This window comes from Phyllostomus hastatus, unplaced genomic scaffold (genome assembly GCF_019186645.2).
Source record: "Phyllostomus hastatus isolate PE091 unplaced genomic scaffold, TTU_PhHast_1.1 phas_contig_1, whole genome shotgun sequence".
In the NCBI taxonomy this organism is placed as follows: domain Eukaryota; kingdom Metazoa; phylum Chordata; class Mammalia; order Chiroptera; family Phyllostomidae; genus Phyllostomus; species Phyllostomus hastatus.
In genome coordinates, this window is record NW_025333498.1 from 35,390,293 (window position 1) to 35,403,678 (window position 13,386).

The 13,386-nt window shown below is 41.3% G+C and overlaps 1 protein-coding gene across 4 annotated transcripts in view; it reads right to left on the reverse strand.

Annotated features, from left to right (window-relative positions):
• Positions 1–13,386, reverse strand: part of FMNL2 (formin like 2) — a 301,251-nt gene that overhangs the window by 55,865 nt on the left and 232,000 nt on the right. For all 4 annotated transcript variants that reach the window (XM_045851929.1, XM_045852128.1, XM_045852002.1 and 1 more), the window contains exons 7-9: positions 12,080–12,188; positions 8,578–8,654; positions 6,800–6,893 (exon numbers count right to left, since the gene is read on the reverse strand). In XM_045851929.1, the coding sequence (XP_045707885.1) occupies positions 6,800–6,893; positions 8,578–8,654; positions 12,080–12,188 (280 nt within the window). The remainder of the gene's footprint in view (positions 1–6,799; positions 6,894–8,577; positions 8,655–12,079; positions 12,189–13,386) is intronic.

Sequence of the window (13,386 nt, forward strand, 5' to 3'; positions counted from 1 at the left end):
ACAGCCAATGCCTGGAGAAGGCCGGGGAACACATTTCTCCTGCTGTTCTCTGCTACCCTTAAACTATATAGCAATATGAAGACTCTGGAATAAGCAGTGAGGTTTTTTCCTGAACTGCCCCTAAATTCCTAGCACACCGTTTTTCTTCCCATACCCTGCTCCCTTTAAGACTGCAGATTCAGGTAAACTAAAGTCCATGAAGCTTTAGTGAGTTGCCACCTTCTTTGTATAAAATGACACCATGAGACTTCTGGTTAAGATGGCAGTGTAAGCAGACACGGCTCACCTCTTCGCACAACCACAACAAAATTACAACTAAAAAACAGAACCATCATCGCTCAGGATCAACAGATATTGAGTTGAGTGGAAGTCTGACAACTATGGAATTAAAGAAACCTCACCCATCCAGACTAGTAGGAGGGGAGAAGACGTGGAACAGGCTGGTCCCTCACCGACATGTGGTGGACAAAAATTCAGGATGGACATCCTGGGAGCATGGAGTCCAAGACCCACACCCACCCCAACCAGCCCAGGGTTCCAGTGCCAGGAAGATAAATCCCCACAACTTCTGGCTGCAAAAACCTGCAGGGATTGAGTTGGTGGAAGAAACTTCTGCAGCCCCAAGCAGTTCCTCTTAAAGAACCCACACATTGACTCACCTACTCAGACTCACTTCCTCTGGGCTCTGGGGATGGGGTGGTGGCTTGAGGGGCACCAGTAGCATACAGGGGAAGCTGAGGTGTCTGGCATCAAGGCAAGCAGAGGCCAGTGTCCCTTTTCTGGGTCCTCCTCGCACAGACCCACACACTGTAGAGGTGTCTAAGAGTCCATCAACCTGGCTAACACTGTTTGACCCACCTTGGAGATCTCCAGAGACTCCACCTCACCCAACTTACAGGCCCACCCAAGCTGCTTTTCCATACAAATGGCTGGTCGGGCTCATGCTTCACAACTTCCTTACTAGACAGTAAAGACACAGTTGCTTAAGAAGCAACTAGTTCATTACCAGAGGCTCCAGAATCCTATGTAAATAGCTCCTTTCTCCTCTAAAAACCTCTCAAAAATGGTTTGCCCATAGTACACTGGCTCAAAGGAAGTAGGAACCATTTTTTTCTACCTCCGATGAAAAAGTTTATAAAGCTTTCGGTCCTGAGGAGAAATCAAGTATTGGGTTGAGTGAAGAAGGGAAAGAAAATAGAGGAAAAACTAGAGATATACTGGTGTTTCTCCAAAACTTATTGAGGTAAATTGTATTTTCCAAAAATAACCACAGCAGTCTCTCCTACCTTACACTCCACCATTAAGAAGTGAGGTCATTACCTTCCCCTTTACATCTGAATTGACCTTAGTGACTCCCCCGTAACCAACAGATTGCAGCAGAAGTGACAGCAATGACTTCTGAGACTAGCTCGGAAGACATGTTGCAACCTCTGTCCCTCTAAAAGCCTGCTCTCCCGATGTTCTTCCCTGTTCACACCTTCTGGGAAGCCAGCTATCGGCTATGCGAAGCTCCAGCCACACGGAGTTCTACGTGGAGGCCCCATGGTTGACAGGCTCCACTGCGCTTTTGAGTCATCACAGCCCAGAAACTAGACAGAGGAGTGGGGAAGCCTTTGAATGAAATCCTGCCTCTCGTCTATCAGATCTCCCCTGATGAGGCCCTTGGTGTGCTGGAACAGGACAATCATCTCTGCACTGCCCAGCATGACTTCCTGACCCACAGAATCTATGAGCCAAATAAAACTAAGTTTGGGGTCATTTATTATGCACAACCAGTAACAGCAACAGTTAATAAATAGTCCAGAAAGTCATTCCTGTGACTTTGCTTCCTGATCCTATAAAGACAGATTGGCTACAGCAGGGTTCCAGAGAAGCAGTTTAATCGAATTCTGGTCTGATATGGTGAAATACACACAGGTTCTAGAACTACAGCTCCCATAGTCTGAGGTCTGATACACTGTTCATAGTTCAATGAGACTAAAAAAAATAAAAACCCAACAAGTACCCTTCTCTCCATGTTAAAAATTTTTACCACTGAAGGAATTAACAGACAGTCTTGTGCTGGATTTATAATCTTACACCCGTAAATGTTCAAGAGGTTGGTTTAGATGGGAATAAACTCAGAGGGATGCTGGAAGGACACCAAAATGTCTGCTCTCCTTCCTGCCCAATTTGGTCCACTGTAAATAAAACTTGACAGGCTTTCTTAAATCAACTTAATAATGTGTAGCACAAGTGCTTTCAGATGCCCAGGAGCTAAACCACATCAGCTTTCTTAGGAAGCTTTCTAGCAAGAGGGAAAATAATGAATACTGCCAAGAGTGTCCCGCACAAGAGAGCTGGTGGCCTTGAGTGACTCATTCACAAGGCTCCATCTATCTGTACTGGAAGGTCAAACATGGGAAGGAGTTGTGCCTTTAATAACCCAACTCAGGCCTCAGACTGATTTGTTAAAGCCAGATGCTGTTGTGTTGGAAGCAGATGAGAACACAGTTACAATCAATCTGGAATCCTGATGAATTCCAGGTGCACCTCCCAGCAGCCCAGGGGAGCTGGTAGCTCAAAGCCCAGGGAGGATTTTATTGCTGTCATAGGAGGCTATTCTGTTGCTGAGTCTACGGGGCCTCGGTACTTTTTCCCTTTGATTTCAAATGGGAGCTTTTTTTTGCCAGTTTTGGAGACTTGTAAAGGGCAACTTCAGATATATCAAAGAACATAATGGAAAAAAGTAGGAAGACCAAGAAAAATTGAGATCAGGTCTAGGTAGAAAGTTCCTAAGGAAACTACATTAAATACAGTGTTTATGACCCTCTAGTGAGGCTGGCTGATGTCCTTAACCATAAGTATAGTTTTATGACCCAGCAAATTGCTAGCTATGGTCCATGCTATTTGAGAGAGGAGAAGTAGTATGACCAGACCCCCAAATAGAGTTTATGGTGGCAAGGCTGCAAGAGCTCAGCATGAGAGTTGAGCCACATTTTAGGAGCACCTTCCCATTTTCCAGGCCTGTCTCTCGAGGCTCTTTGTCCACACTGTGCACTGCTCAACAACCTCCCAGCCAACCCTTTCCTCTGCATGGTAGAGTCAGTTTCTGCATCTTGTAAACCAGACCCTGAACTAATGCAAATGCCAAAAGAATGACCTTTATTTCCAAATTGCTTTTTCTTCTGTCAGATAGACCAAATGTTCAAAAATATCTAATTGCCACGCAACTAAAAAACTATCAATTTAGGGAAGATGGTGAGATGTCTGTCCTTCCACATGGCTAAGTTAGCCAATAAGAAAAAACATGACTCTTTATTCTCACCCTTGCCCTCATCCCAGGACCATAAATGTTCATGAAGACATGTTTCAACACCAAAACCAGATGTACTAATTCCATTTGAAAAAACAATTTTTTAAATCCTCACACCCAAGGATATGTTTATTGATTTTTAGAGGGAGAGGAAGGGGGAGAGAGAGAGAGACATTGATGTGAGAAACATCAATCGGTTGCCTCCCATATGCATCCCAACTGGGGGACTGAACCCACAACCTAGGTATGTGCCCTGACTAGGAATCAAACCCACAACATTTTGGTGTATGGGACTATGTTCCAAGTAACTGAGCCACTGGCCAGTGCTGGAATAAGGAAAATTTTAAGACAACAGAATTCGAGGAGAATAATGGTTGACTTACAAGTTTAGTTTTCATCTGCTCACTACTATACTCACATTTGTCAGTTATATCACAAAGCATGGTTGGTACAAGTTTGCCATCTGAATTTATGTAATTAGAACTCATTTATCATCATACACATTGAGGTGCTTACTCAGTCTTAGGCCCCAACCCCTACACCCACTGAAAGTAAGTCCTTGGTTTAATGTTCTTATCACCATCAGATATCATTAAATTGGAAGCACTCTCCATTTTCCTAAAACATGTACTTCAGATATAAGATGTGCAGCAAGATTCTTTGCAAAAAGGAAAAAGTATAAGAAAACCAAAGTTGCTGGGATTCTGAGTATTGATAGAAATATGAGAACTATGTAATCATAGACAAAAATCTATCAAGAGGTAAAAGATACCTTGCTTCAATTTACATCTGAATTAAGGAGTGGTGGTCAAATAGGACAGAACAGGTTTATTTGCTGAATAAATGGGGGGGGTGGTCCTGCTATGTATATAAGATGTGTGGTCTTTTTCTTTCAGTAGCTAGGGCCACATCACAGCAGTGTGCTTTGTTGTGCTCTACCAATGATCAAAGCCCAAAGGGTCTGGCTACTTGAATGCATACTACTTTACGCAAAAAAAATAAATGCTAGTGCCTAATATGGAACCCCACCACCACCATACCCCACTCCCCACTGCAAAAACAGGGATTACCCCTCCATCCTTCTTAAGGAGATGGTTGGAATCTTAATTTACTAAATGGAATAAAAGGCTTTAAAAACAATCTTCTTGCAGGCAAAGACTGCTTTTTGGCCCTATCCCCTGGTATCTTGGTACCTGGAATGGTACTCTCTCCGCCAGCGGCAGCTCAATAGGTATTACTCACTGACCAAAACCCTATTTGCACAGGCATCTGAGATCATGGGACAACTTTTCCTAATCGGGAACAGCTGGTTCCCAAACCACCCTAAACCCAAAAGATTCCAATGACACTCTGGCTAAAAGATTAAAGAATATACCCTTCACTGTGATGTTCAAGAAAAATAAGATCTACTCACATAAAGATGAGAGAAAACGAAAAAAAAGCAGGGATTTGAAAGACATTGGGCTGTGAGTGGCATTTTTTTTTTTTTTTGGAAAAACAAGATCAATACAAAAACACTTTTTCACCCTAGGACTGAACAGGTAAACAGGTCAATGCCCTTGGGACCCGTCCACAAGAATCAAGTTCTTCAGGGACACGCTCCTGCCCTGCCCTCATGCACATGGCCATGAGAACAGTCCCTCTGCCGGTCTGTCCACACAGGCCCCACAGCCCAAGGTCAGTGCAGGCCAATAGCACACACAGAACCAGCTCTGTCCTTGTCCCTTCTCCCACGTGGCAGAGCTTCTCCCAGTTGCAAATACCTGCCTGAGGAGAATCAGAACTTAAACAGCCACCATTACTCATAAGTAATTACAGAAATGAGGAAGATTTTAGTTAAACCTCTAAAAATTCAAAGTCAAAATTAATTAGTTCTCATCACAACTAGCCAGCTAGGTTTTTTAACTAAGTACACACTGCACTCACCTAAAATGCCTAAGCCACACACGGTGCTAACACCAGACAGACAAAACTCATTTCTGCAAGTATTTGTGTGCTTATTATGCATGAGAAAAACACTCTAGTTTACCTAAGAAAAAACACAATTAACATTCATCTCATGAATTACTGACTTTAATTACCATTGATTCTTTGCAATTATAACTTCAGGACGTAATGTGACCCGCAGCATAATCAGATGCTTGTTATAAAGTTCATATTACAACGAGAGTCACTGATAACTGCGTAGTAAGTGCTTCTAGTATGGAAAAGATACACTACGTGATATGTTCATGGGAGGCAGGGTTGGGGGAGTGGCTCCAATGTCCTGTCTAACTCTCACCTTCCCTCAAGAGATTCACACAGAACTGGGCCCCGACATCACCTGAAATGAAGTTCAGAATAAGGAGCACCAAATCTTGATCCTGGCTCTGTCCCTTACCTGGCTATATGACTGTGGCAAACAATATATCTGGAATTTTAGTCTCTTCTTCTGTAAGAGGAGACATTAATATTTGTATTACCACGTTCTTATAGAATCCAATGATTGGATTCTATATATTGGATCGACAACATGTTGTCAATGTTCTTATAGAATCCAATGATTTCCTGTGCATCTCTGGCACAGCCCCTGGCCTGTATAGTAGGTTCTCAATACATATTAGCTGTGTTCTACTCCAGAGGCCCCCAGGAAAGATGAGAGAGAGGCTGGAAGTCCCTCTGATCTGGATTTTAATCTCACGTGGGTCTTAATCCAGAAGCATCTGGAATCAAATGGGATTGCCAGAATCGGGCACAACATGGCCGAGGGTCTGACGGTAACCTCCAAGATCCCTCAATTACTTCTGTCATGTCTCACTCAAAGTAGCCTCAGATGCCAGGCACACACTAGGGGAGCTAACAGGCACTGCTCCTGGCCACGCAACGCTGCATGCCATCACTGAGGGAAACTGGCTATGTCTGAGGTTTTGATGTCTTCACACTTTGGGCCAGAACCCTTGGTGTCAAACTATTCATATGTAACTGTTTCTTCTTTTGTAGTCATTTAATTTCCATTTTCAACCATGCATGTCCACTGGTTTATTGTGTTCCTAGGACAGGATCACCTGGTTAAGGTTACACAGAGCTAAAGTCAGTGTGTGTGTATTTTGGTAAGTTTTTCATAGTATCCAGCAAAGTAATGTCAATATATATGATCTGAGGGAAATAACTATGAGGAAAGAGTTCATGGAACTTACATGGTAGATGCTCGAGTATCACCCATAATGAAAACTACATACATTTAACAAAACCTGTTTTCAAATTGGCTATCCCATGTCCTCTAAGGAAAAATGAGTACTGCAAACAGTTTTTAACTTTTCTTGGAAATGACACACCAAAGAAAGTTTAATGCATCCATTTAAGCAATATATTTAGACTAAGTTCAGTACTTCCTCAGTGAAGTCTTAGAAAGTTAACTATTGTACCACTTAGACCCGAGAATAAAGATTAAATCATTCTCTTCAAAGATGTCCAAATACAAGATGTTTGTGTGAAGATTCTTTTTAAAACTCAAGAGCCTCCTACCTCCTTAAAGTTGTCAAATGCTGATAAAATGATTTCATGCCCGCCTCTGACAAGACAGACAGCCGCCAACAATTCTAACACAAGAGCCTTTGTTCTGTCAAAACAAGAAAAGGAAAACCACATATCAATTAAAGTGACAAGATGAATTAGCTGTTCTTTGATTCCACAATCAATATGATAATAAAACATTTGTCCATGTATATTTTTTAAACTTTCACTAAGACATAGATATACTAAATTATATATCTAAACCTTTACCTACTTCTATAATATGTGATTCATCTAGGGTAGCGAATGTGGAAGGCATGCTTCCTGCTCACTATGTTACAAATTATTCACTGATAAAAATTAATTCTGAGAAGATTAGTCTTTTAGTCCCATCAGTAGATGACTTAGTACAATATGGCTGAAAAAGTTTATTAGTGAGCTAAAGACAAAAGGAAACTTGGAAATACTTAAGAAAACAAACCACTGTTTAAAAATTGTCTCTGGTTTTAGAGTCAGAGATACAACATTTGCCAAGAAAGTTCAAAACCAATTGAAATTAATGCCCCACATTTCAAATCTGCTAATTGGCACATGGCGCCATAAAAATCCCCTGTGATAGTGCAAGTTCCCACCCGTTCTTCTTCTTCCACAGGAGGTCTGAAAGGGGCTGGGTTTCAGCTCTACGAATACAAGGTTATTTTCTGTGACTCAAGAAAAGAAAAGAAAACTCCATCTGAAATATTTTTAGAAGGAGAACCTAGAGATACGTTCCAAGTTTTTCTAACACAATGTCAAGGACAGCATTGTTTCTTCATCATAAGATGATTTCAGTATTTCACCATTTTCTGGACTGAAAGCTATTACTGACCTCTAAACAAAGACCCATCTGATTACTACAATGTCAATTATCTAAAGGAAAATGAATCATGACCTCCCAGTGAGGGTGGGCAAGGACACAGAGAAGCTCAACTACTTAAGATTATTGTAAACTTAAGGTTATTGTAAGGAAGCAATCACAAAGATGCAAAAGTTTTAATCTGGGGAAGTTTGAAATAATAATATCAACATCTAAACAGGGACTTCACAGTTTGCACTGCATTCTAAACCCAAAAGGATCTAATTTATAACCAGATTTCTTTACTTGAATTAACAGTTTTCAGATACATATTCTATACAGAAGTACTGATAAAAGAGAAAAACACATTGCAAGTGCAGAATGTCTCATCGAAATGTAAAACAACACATTAGAATAACTAAAATGAACTAATGAAGACAGGTTTCTACAAGTGATCTATGATGTGAACAATGTATGGCCTTTATAAGAAAGTGAATATAAAGGGAGGTCTGCATATAGAAGTATTTTTTTGTTTGTGTTTCTTTTTTTTGTTTGGTAACAAAAGCTACCTATCTAAATATTGCAGTGAAGTGTGGGCAAGGGGTTGTGGTTGTAGTTAGCTTTTGGCAATACCTTGTGTAGCTAAACTGTTATCAGTACTGGCGTCCTAGAAACCTGATGCTCTCCACCAAATTTTGTTACATTTGCAAGGATGCTAAGTAGGCCTCAAAAGGAATGAAAGCTTAAGGAAAAAAATGAGCAGCCAAAGTTGTCAGTTACTCAACTCTGCCACATGTAATGCTGTAACTTAGCTGTTCTACGTGACCAAGGAGTCTACTGGCAATCTCATTTCAAAGAGTAGCACTTAAAAGTTTCCGAACTCTAACTTAAGTGTTACCTAGCCCTCTGCTTTCCCTGGTTAGATGTAGACTTGTGCATTACAACTCAGGCTTACCTTGGATTCTTGTTGTTCAAGCTCAGTGCAATCTCATTGACAGCATGTGGGTGAGACATGACCATGTTGAAACCATACTGTAATTAATGTGCAAAAAAACAAAGCATTAGGAATCTACTTAGGGGAGTGTCAACGTTGATTAAAAGATGTTTCCACCTAATATAATTTCTACCATCATAAATGCATTTATGTCTTAGTACATCACTCTTTAAACATATTTCCCAGAAAATTTTCAGAAATGATGATGCTACTATTAAGGGAACCTATTTCCATTCTTTATGAATGAACTCCATGTTTCTCTTCATTAAAATGGTGAAAAAGCTCCTGCCCAGTGATTTTCAATCCTGGCTGCTCATTAAAATCACCTGGAAGAGCAAATAAAACAAAACACTGATGCTCAAAGATAGGACCCTGGCATCGGAATCTTTTTAAGCTTTCAGAGGGACCCCACTGTGAATAACCATGGCACTGGTCCCTCCTCTGTGCGATGGCCCACAGGACCAAAGCCCAGGAAAGCCTGTGCTGCTCCGAGGCATATGACCTCATCTTTCTATACAATGAAGTAAGTACAATGACAGGCTCAAGAATCATTCTTGATTCTGCTGAGTTGAGGATTATTCCTTGTCCTCCAAACTTACCTCTTACCTCATGACCTTATGTCCAATGACACTGAGAAAATGTAAGCAGAAAAAAAGCTTCCAACAGCTTCCACCATCACCTGAATCCTTCCCATATAGATGTACAGGTTGCCTCCTCACCTCTTCCTAAAGAGAAACTCGCCCACACTCCAATCTAAGGTCAAGCCCTTCACTTGATTCCTCGACCCCATTCCCTCTCACCTACTCAAGAGTATATACTCCAGCAATTCTCCCCTCCCCATCATTATTTTTCCCTCTCTGATTCATCGCCATGAACGAAGACATGGTGCAAATCACCTTACCCTAAATTACAATAACCACCACCAAAAATCTCAACCCTACGACCAGTGTCCAGCTACTGCCTCATGTCTCTGCCACCTATTACAGCAAAACTCTTAACACTCAGACTCCCATTCCTCTCCTCCTATTCTCTCCTGAAGCCATTCCAGTCAGACACATCATCACTGCCACTCCAGGGAAACTGCTTGTGCCAAGATCACCAATGTCCCACCCTTCGCTGGAGCCCATGGTCAGCCCTCACTCATCTTACATGACTTACAGCAGCAGCACTGGACATAGTGAGCATGCTCTTCTGGAAACCTTTCCTGTCCTTGGCATCTACCCCCTGCCTACTTCTAAGTCTCCCTAGCTAGTTTTTCCACATCACTCTGACATTTAAACAGAATGCCCCATGGTTATCTGGGACTTCTTGGCTTCTCTGTGTACCCCTGTTGATCACACTCCCTTACCTGGCTTCACATCCCATCTATTAACTCCCAAACTTGTATCTCCAGCCAGACCTCTGCCTTGAACTCCAGATGGCATATCTGAACACCTATTTAAGGTCCCTATTTGGATGTCCTTGCACATCTCAAAGTTAACATCCTCCAAAAAGAACTCCTAATCATGTGTCCCAAACCTGCTCATGTGGCAGCCCACCCTATCTTCGTGGACGTGCCAGGACAGACGCCCTGGAGCCACACTCACCACACAGCCAATGCTGCTTGCTGTCTTTGCCATCCAGATCACACCAGGATCTTGCCACCTCTCATCATCTCTACTCCTGTAATCCTGGTCCACACCACCATCGACACACACCTCAGTGAAAGCACCAGTCTCCTAAATGGTCTATGCCCTGTTGTCTTTGCCCCCCAAGGCCACTCCCAAACACAAAACCAGAGTGATCATGACAAATTCAAGTGTCATATCAACTCACACTTTTCCTCAGATCCCTTCAATGGCTTTTCACTCATACTGACACCAATGTCCTTTTGCTGGCTCGTAAAGCCCTCCACAATCAAGAAGCCCTGTTAGCTTCAGACTTCATCTTCCACTTTCCCTCTTCCTCATTCTAACTCAGCTAACCTGCCCTCTTTTCTGTGCCTTGGGGACATCGGACTCATTCCTGTCTCACGGCCTTTGCTATCGCTCTGCTCTCTGCCTGGAGTCTTCCTTCAATAATATCCCTTACCCAGTTCCCTCATTAAAGTTATCACTAAATGTTATCTTCTTGGTGACACTTTCCTGGATGGCCTATTTAAAACAGAACACATGTTTTCATCCTTTTCTATTTCTATTCCCTGATTATTTTTCTACAGCACTTAGTAACAGTTCTTGGAAGCCCATTTTCATGGGTTCAAATCTGCTCCACCACTTATTAGCCATATAATCCTGGGCAAATTACTTCTCTGACTGGTCTCTCCGTTTTCTCATAAATAAAATGGGGACAGTAATAGCACCAATCCACAGGGCTGTTATGGGACTTACATTAAGTAACAGGTTTAACATGCTAAACATGTAGGAAATACTTCTATGTTAGCTTCCATTTCATCATCATCATTACCTAGAACACTACATAGTTCACCAATTTACTTACCATCTGTCTCCCTTGCTAGAAAATATGTTCCCTAGGGTATTTATTTATTTAACACTTTATTCCCCATGCCTAGAACAGGGTCTGACAATGTACAAAAAATGTTAAATGACTGAAAAAGAATAAATGCACATTTCCCTTCTTATGTTCAATTCAGCACTGTTTTGTTGTGTTTGAACTCAATTACAGACCCTCTACATAGGTACTTATTTTCCATTTCTTCTTGGATCCACCTGTAGCTTCCTTATAAATGGAAATGAAATCCTACTCTTATATATGAATTATGTTTTTCTAATTCTCACCCTGGTCTGCTCTCTAATCATACCTTTGACCACGTCAGTTCATCCTAGATATTCCAGGCTGTAACTTCCACTTTGCTGTTAGGATTAATCCAACCCACACACTGCTGCTCTCTCCTAGTGCTTCTCAGACTGGAGATAACCGACATTACAATCACCTGAAGAAGGGACCCACATTTTTAAATGGAATCCTCCAGGTGCTTCTTATAAATATTAGGGCCAACCAGGTCTGGCAGCAAATAATTTTAACTTTTTGCCTATTCACCACAGGACCCTTTGAGAACCACTGATGACCCACCGTGTGAGTCTATTCATTCCGAATAGACTGAATAGTTCTGAAGTTGTCCCAGTACTGCCCACAACCCATGGCTTACCCTGTCTTAAGTAGTCACAAACATTTACCAAGTAATCTAGACAGGTGTATCACTGCAAGAGGCAAACATCTTCCCTTTAAATACATTATAAAAGCTAATTAAAATATGCGGGCAATGAATTAAATCTTGAGCATCAGAACAAACCAGACCTTTCTTTTCCAACAGAACCTCTTCAAATCCTCATATTTAATTCAAAGATAAATAATACAAGAAAGCCAAAAAGAACAAATTTGAATCTGACAAATACAAAAAAAAAAAAAAAACAAAAAGAATATGACAAATTCAGATTCTTCTAAAGGATCAGAAACACAAGCCTACCTGATAGTTCATGATGGCACGTAAACACATGATACACACATGGACATCGTCTTTCTTACTGACTAATCTTGAATTCTTCAAGGTTCTTCTGCTCGGCAAAGTATTATACCTATAAATAAAAAGGGAAACTTCTATATAACTATAGATTACATTCTTAGCATAGGCACAAGCACTGAAAAAATGGACATCGTTCTCTACCTTCACCTGCACCTATTTGAGGACTGCAAGTCAAAACCACCAACAATAAACCCATTATCAAAAAGCTATCCCTGTAGATGTGAGATGCACATTAATTGTGTGTACTGGTTATCACTTGTCGGGCCAGACAGCCATAAACAATGAAACTCAACTCCACTCAAACATGTAACAAATCAGACTATGTGGGATTCAACAACCCCCAGCTCCTGATCAGTAGGTCAAGCAAGATTTGCAGTGATCTGAGACAGCATGCATGCAGACTGCACCTGCAAACAAGTAATGGGGTAAAACTTAGTTTATATATTGATCTCTAATCACTGCACTATTTTAACTGCACCTTCCCATGAGTGCTATTAGGAGTCCAGGATTCAGAGTTTAAGTGTAGGCAAGGTCATGCATTAGCAACTTTGGTATCAGCAGGTGATACGGAACCCTATTGATATGCATAGCCTGAATAGTATACAAATGCCTCCACAGTCTGAGCCCTCACCTAAAGCGAGGAATGGTAGCTGAGACTTAGATGGGAATATGCTGATGTTTCACAGGGTTGAGATGTCTCAATGGTAGGATCCACTCTACAGACCCTACACTGCTAAGCCTTAGTAGCTGTGTCTGCAGATTTATCAGAGCCTGAAAGTAGTAAAGAAGTGACAATGTAACGTGGTGCGAGCAGAAAATATGACAACACCGAAGGCAGTTTTCTCTGCAACTCCAAGCCTGAAATAAAGCAAACTTCAAAAGTTGTCAACTGCTCCCCTACAGAGTCAATGACAGCAATGTTCCACAAAAGAAGCTACAGTCATTCCTTTTCAAATTGAGCTAATTTAAAATTTTAAGGAAGTGAGGATTAACACAGTTTTCAAAAGTCCCACAGGTGCAGGCTAGAAGTTGAAAACTGAATTGACAGTTTTGTTTAAAACTGTTCCACTTAGCAGCCTGTTTAAATTTTATTTTCTATTCAAAAACTGTCAAATGAAAGAAGATTCGATTGCATGAGCCAAATAAATTTTTGACAAACAGTTCAATACATCCCTTTCCACAATGTACCTGAATGTGCAAAACTTAGCTTGCTCACCATGCTGGTTAAAAGAAAAATGCTTTATTCCAGG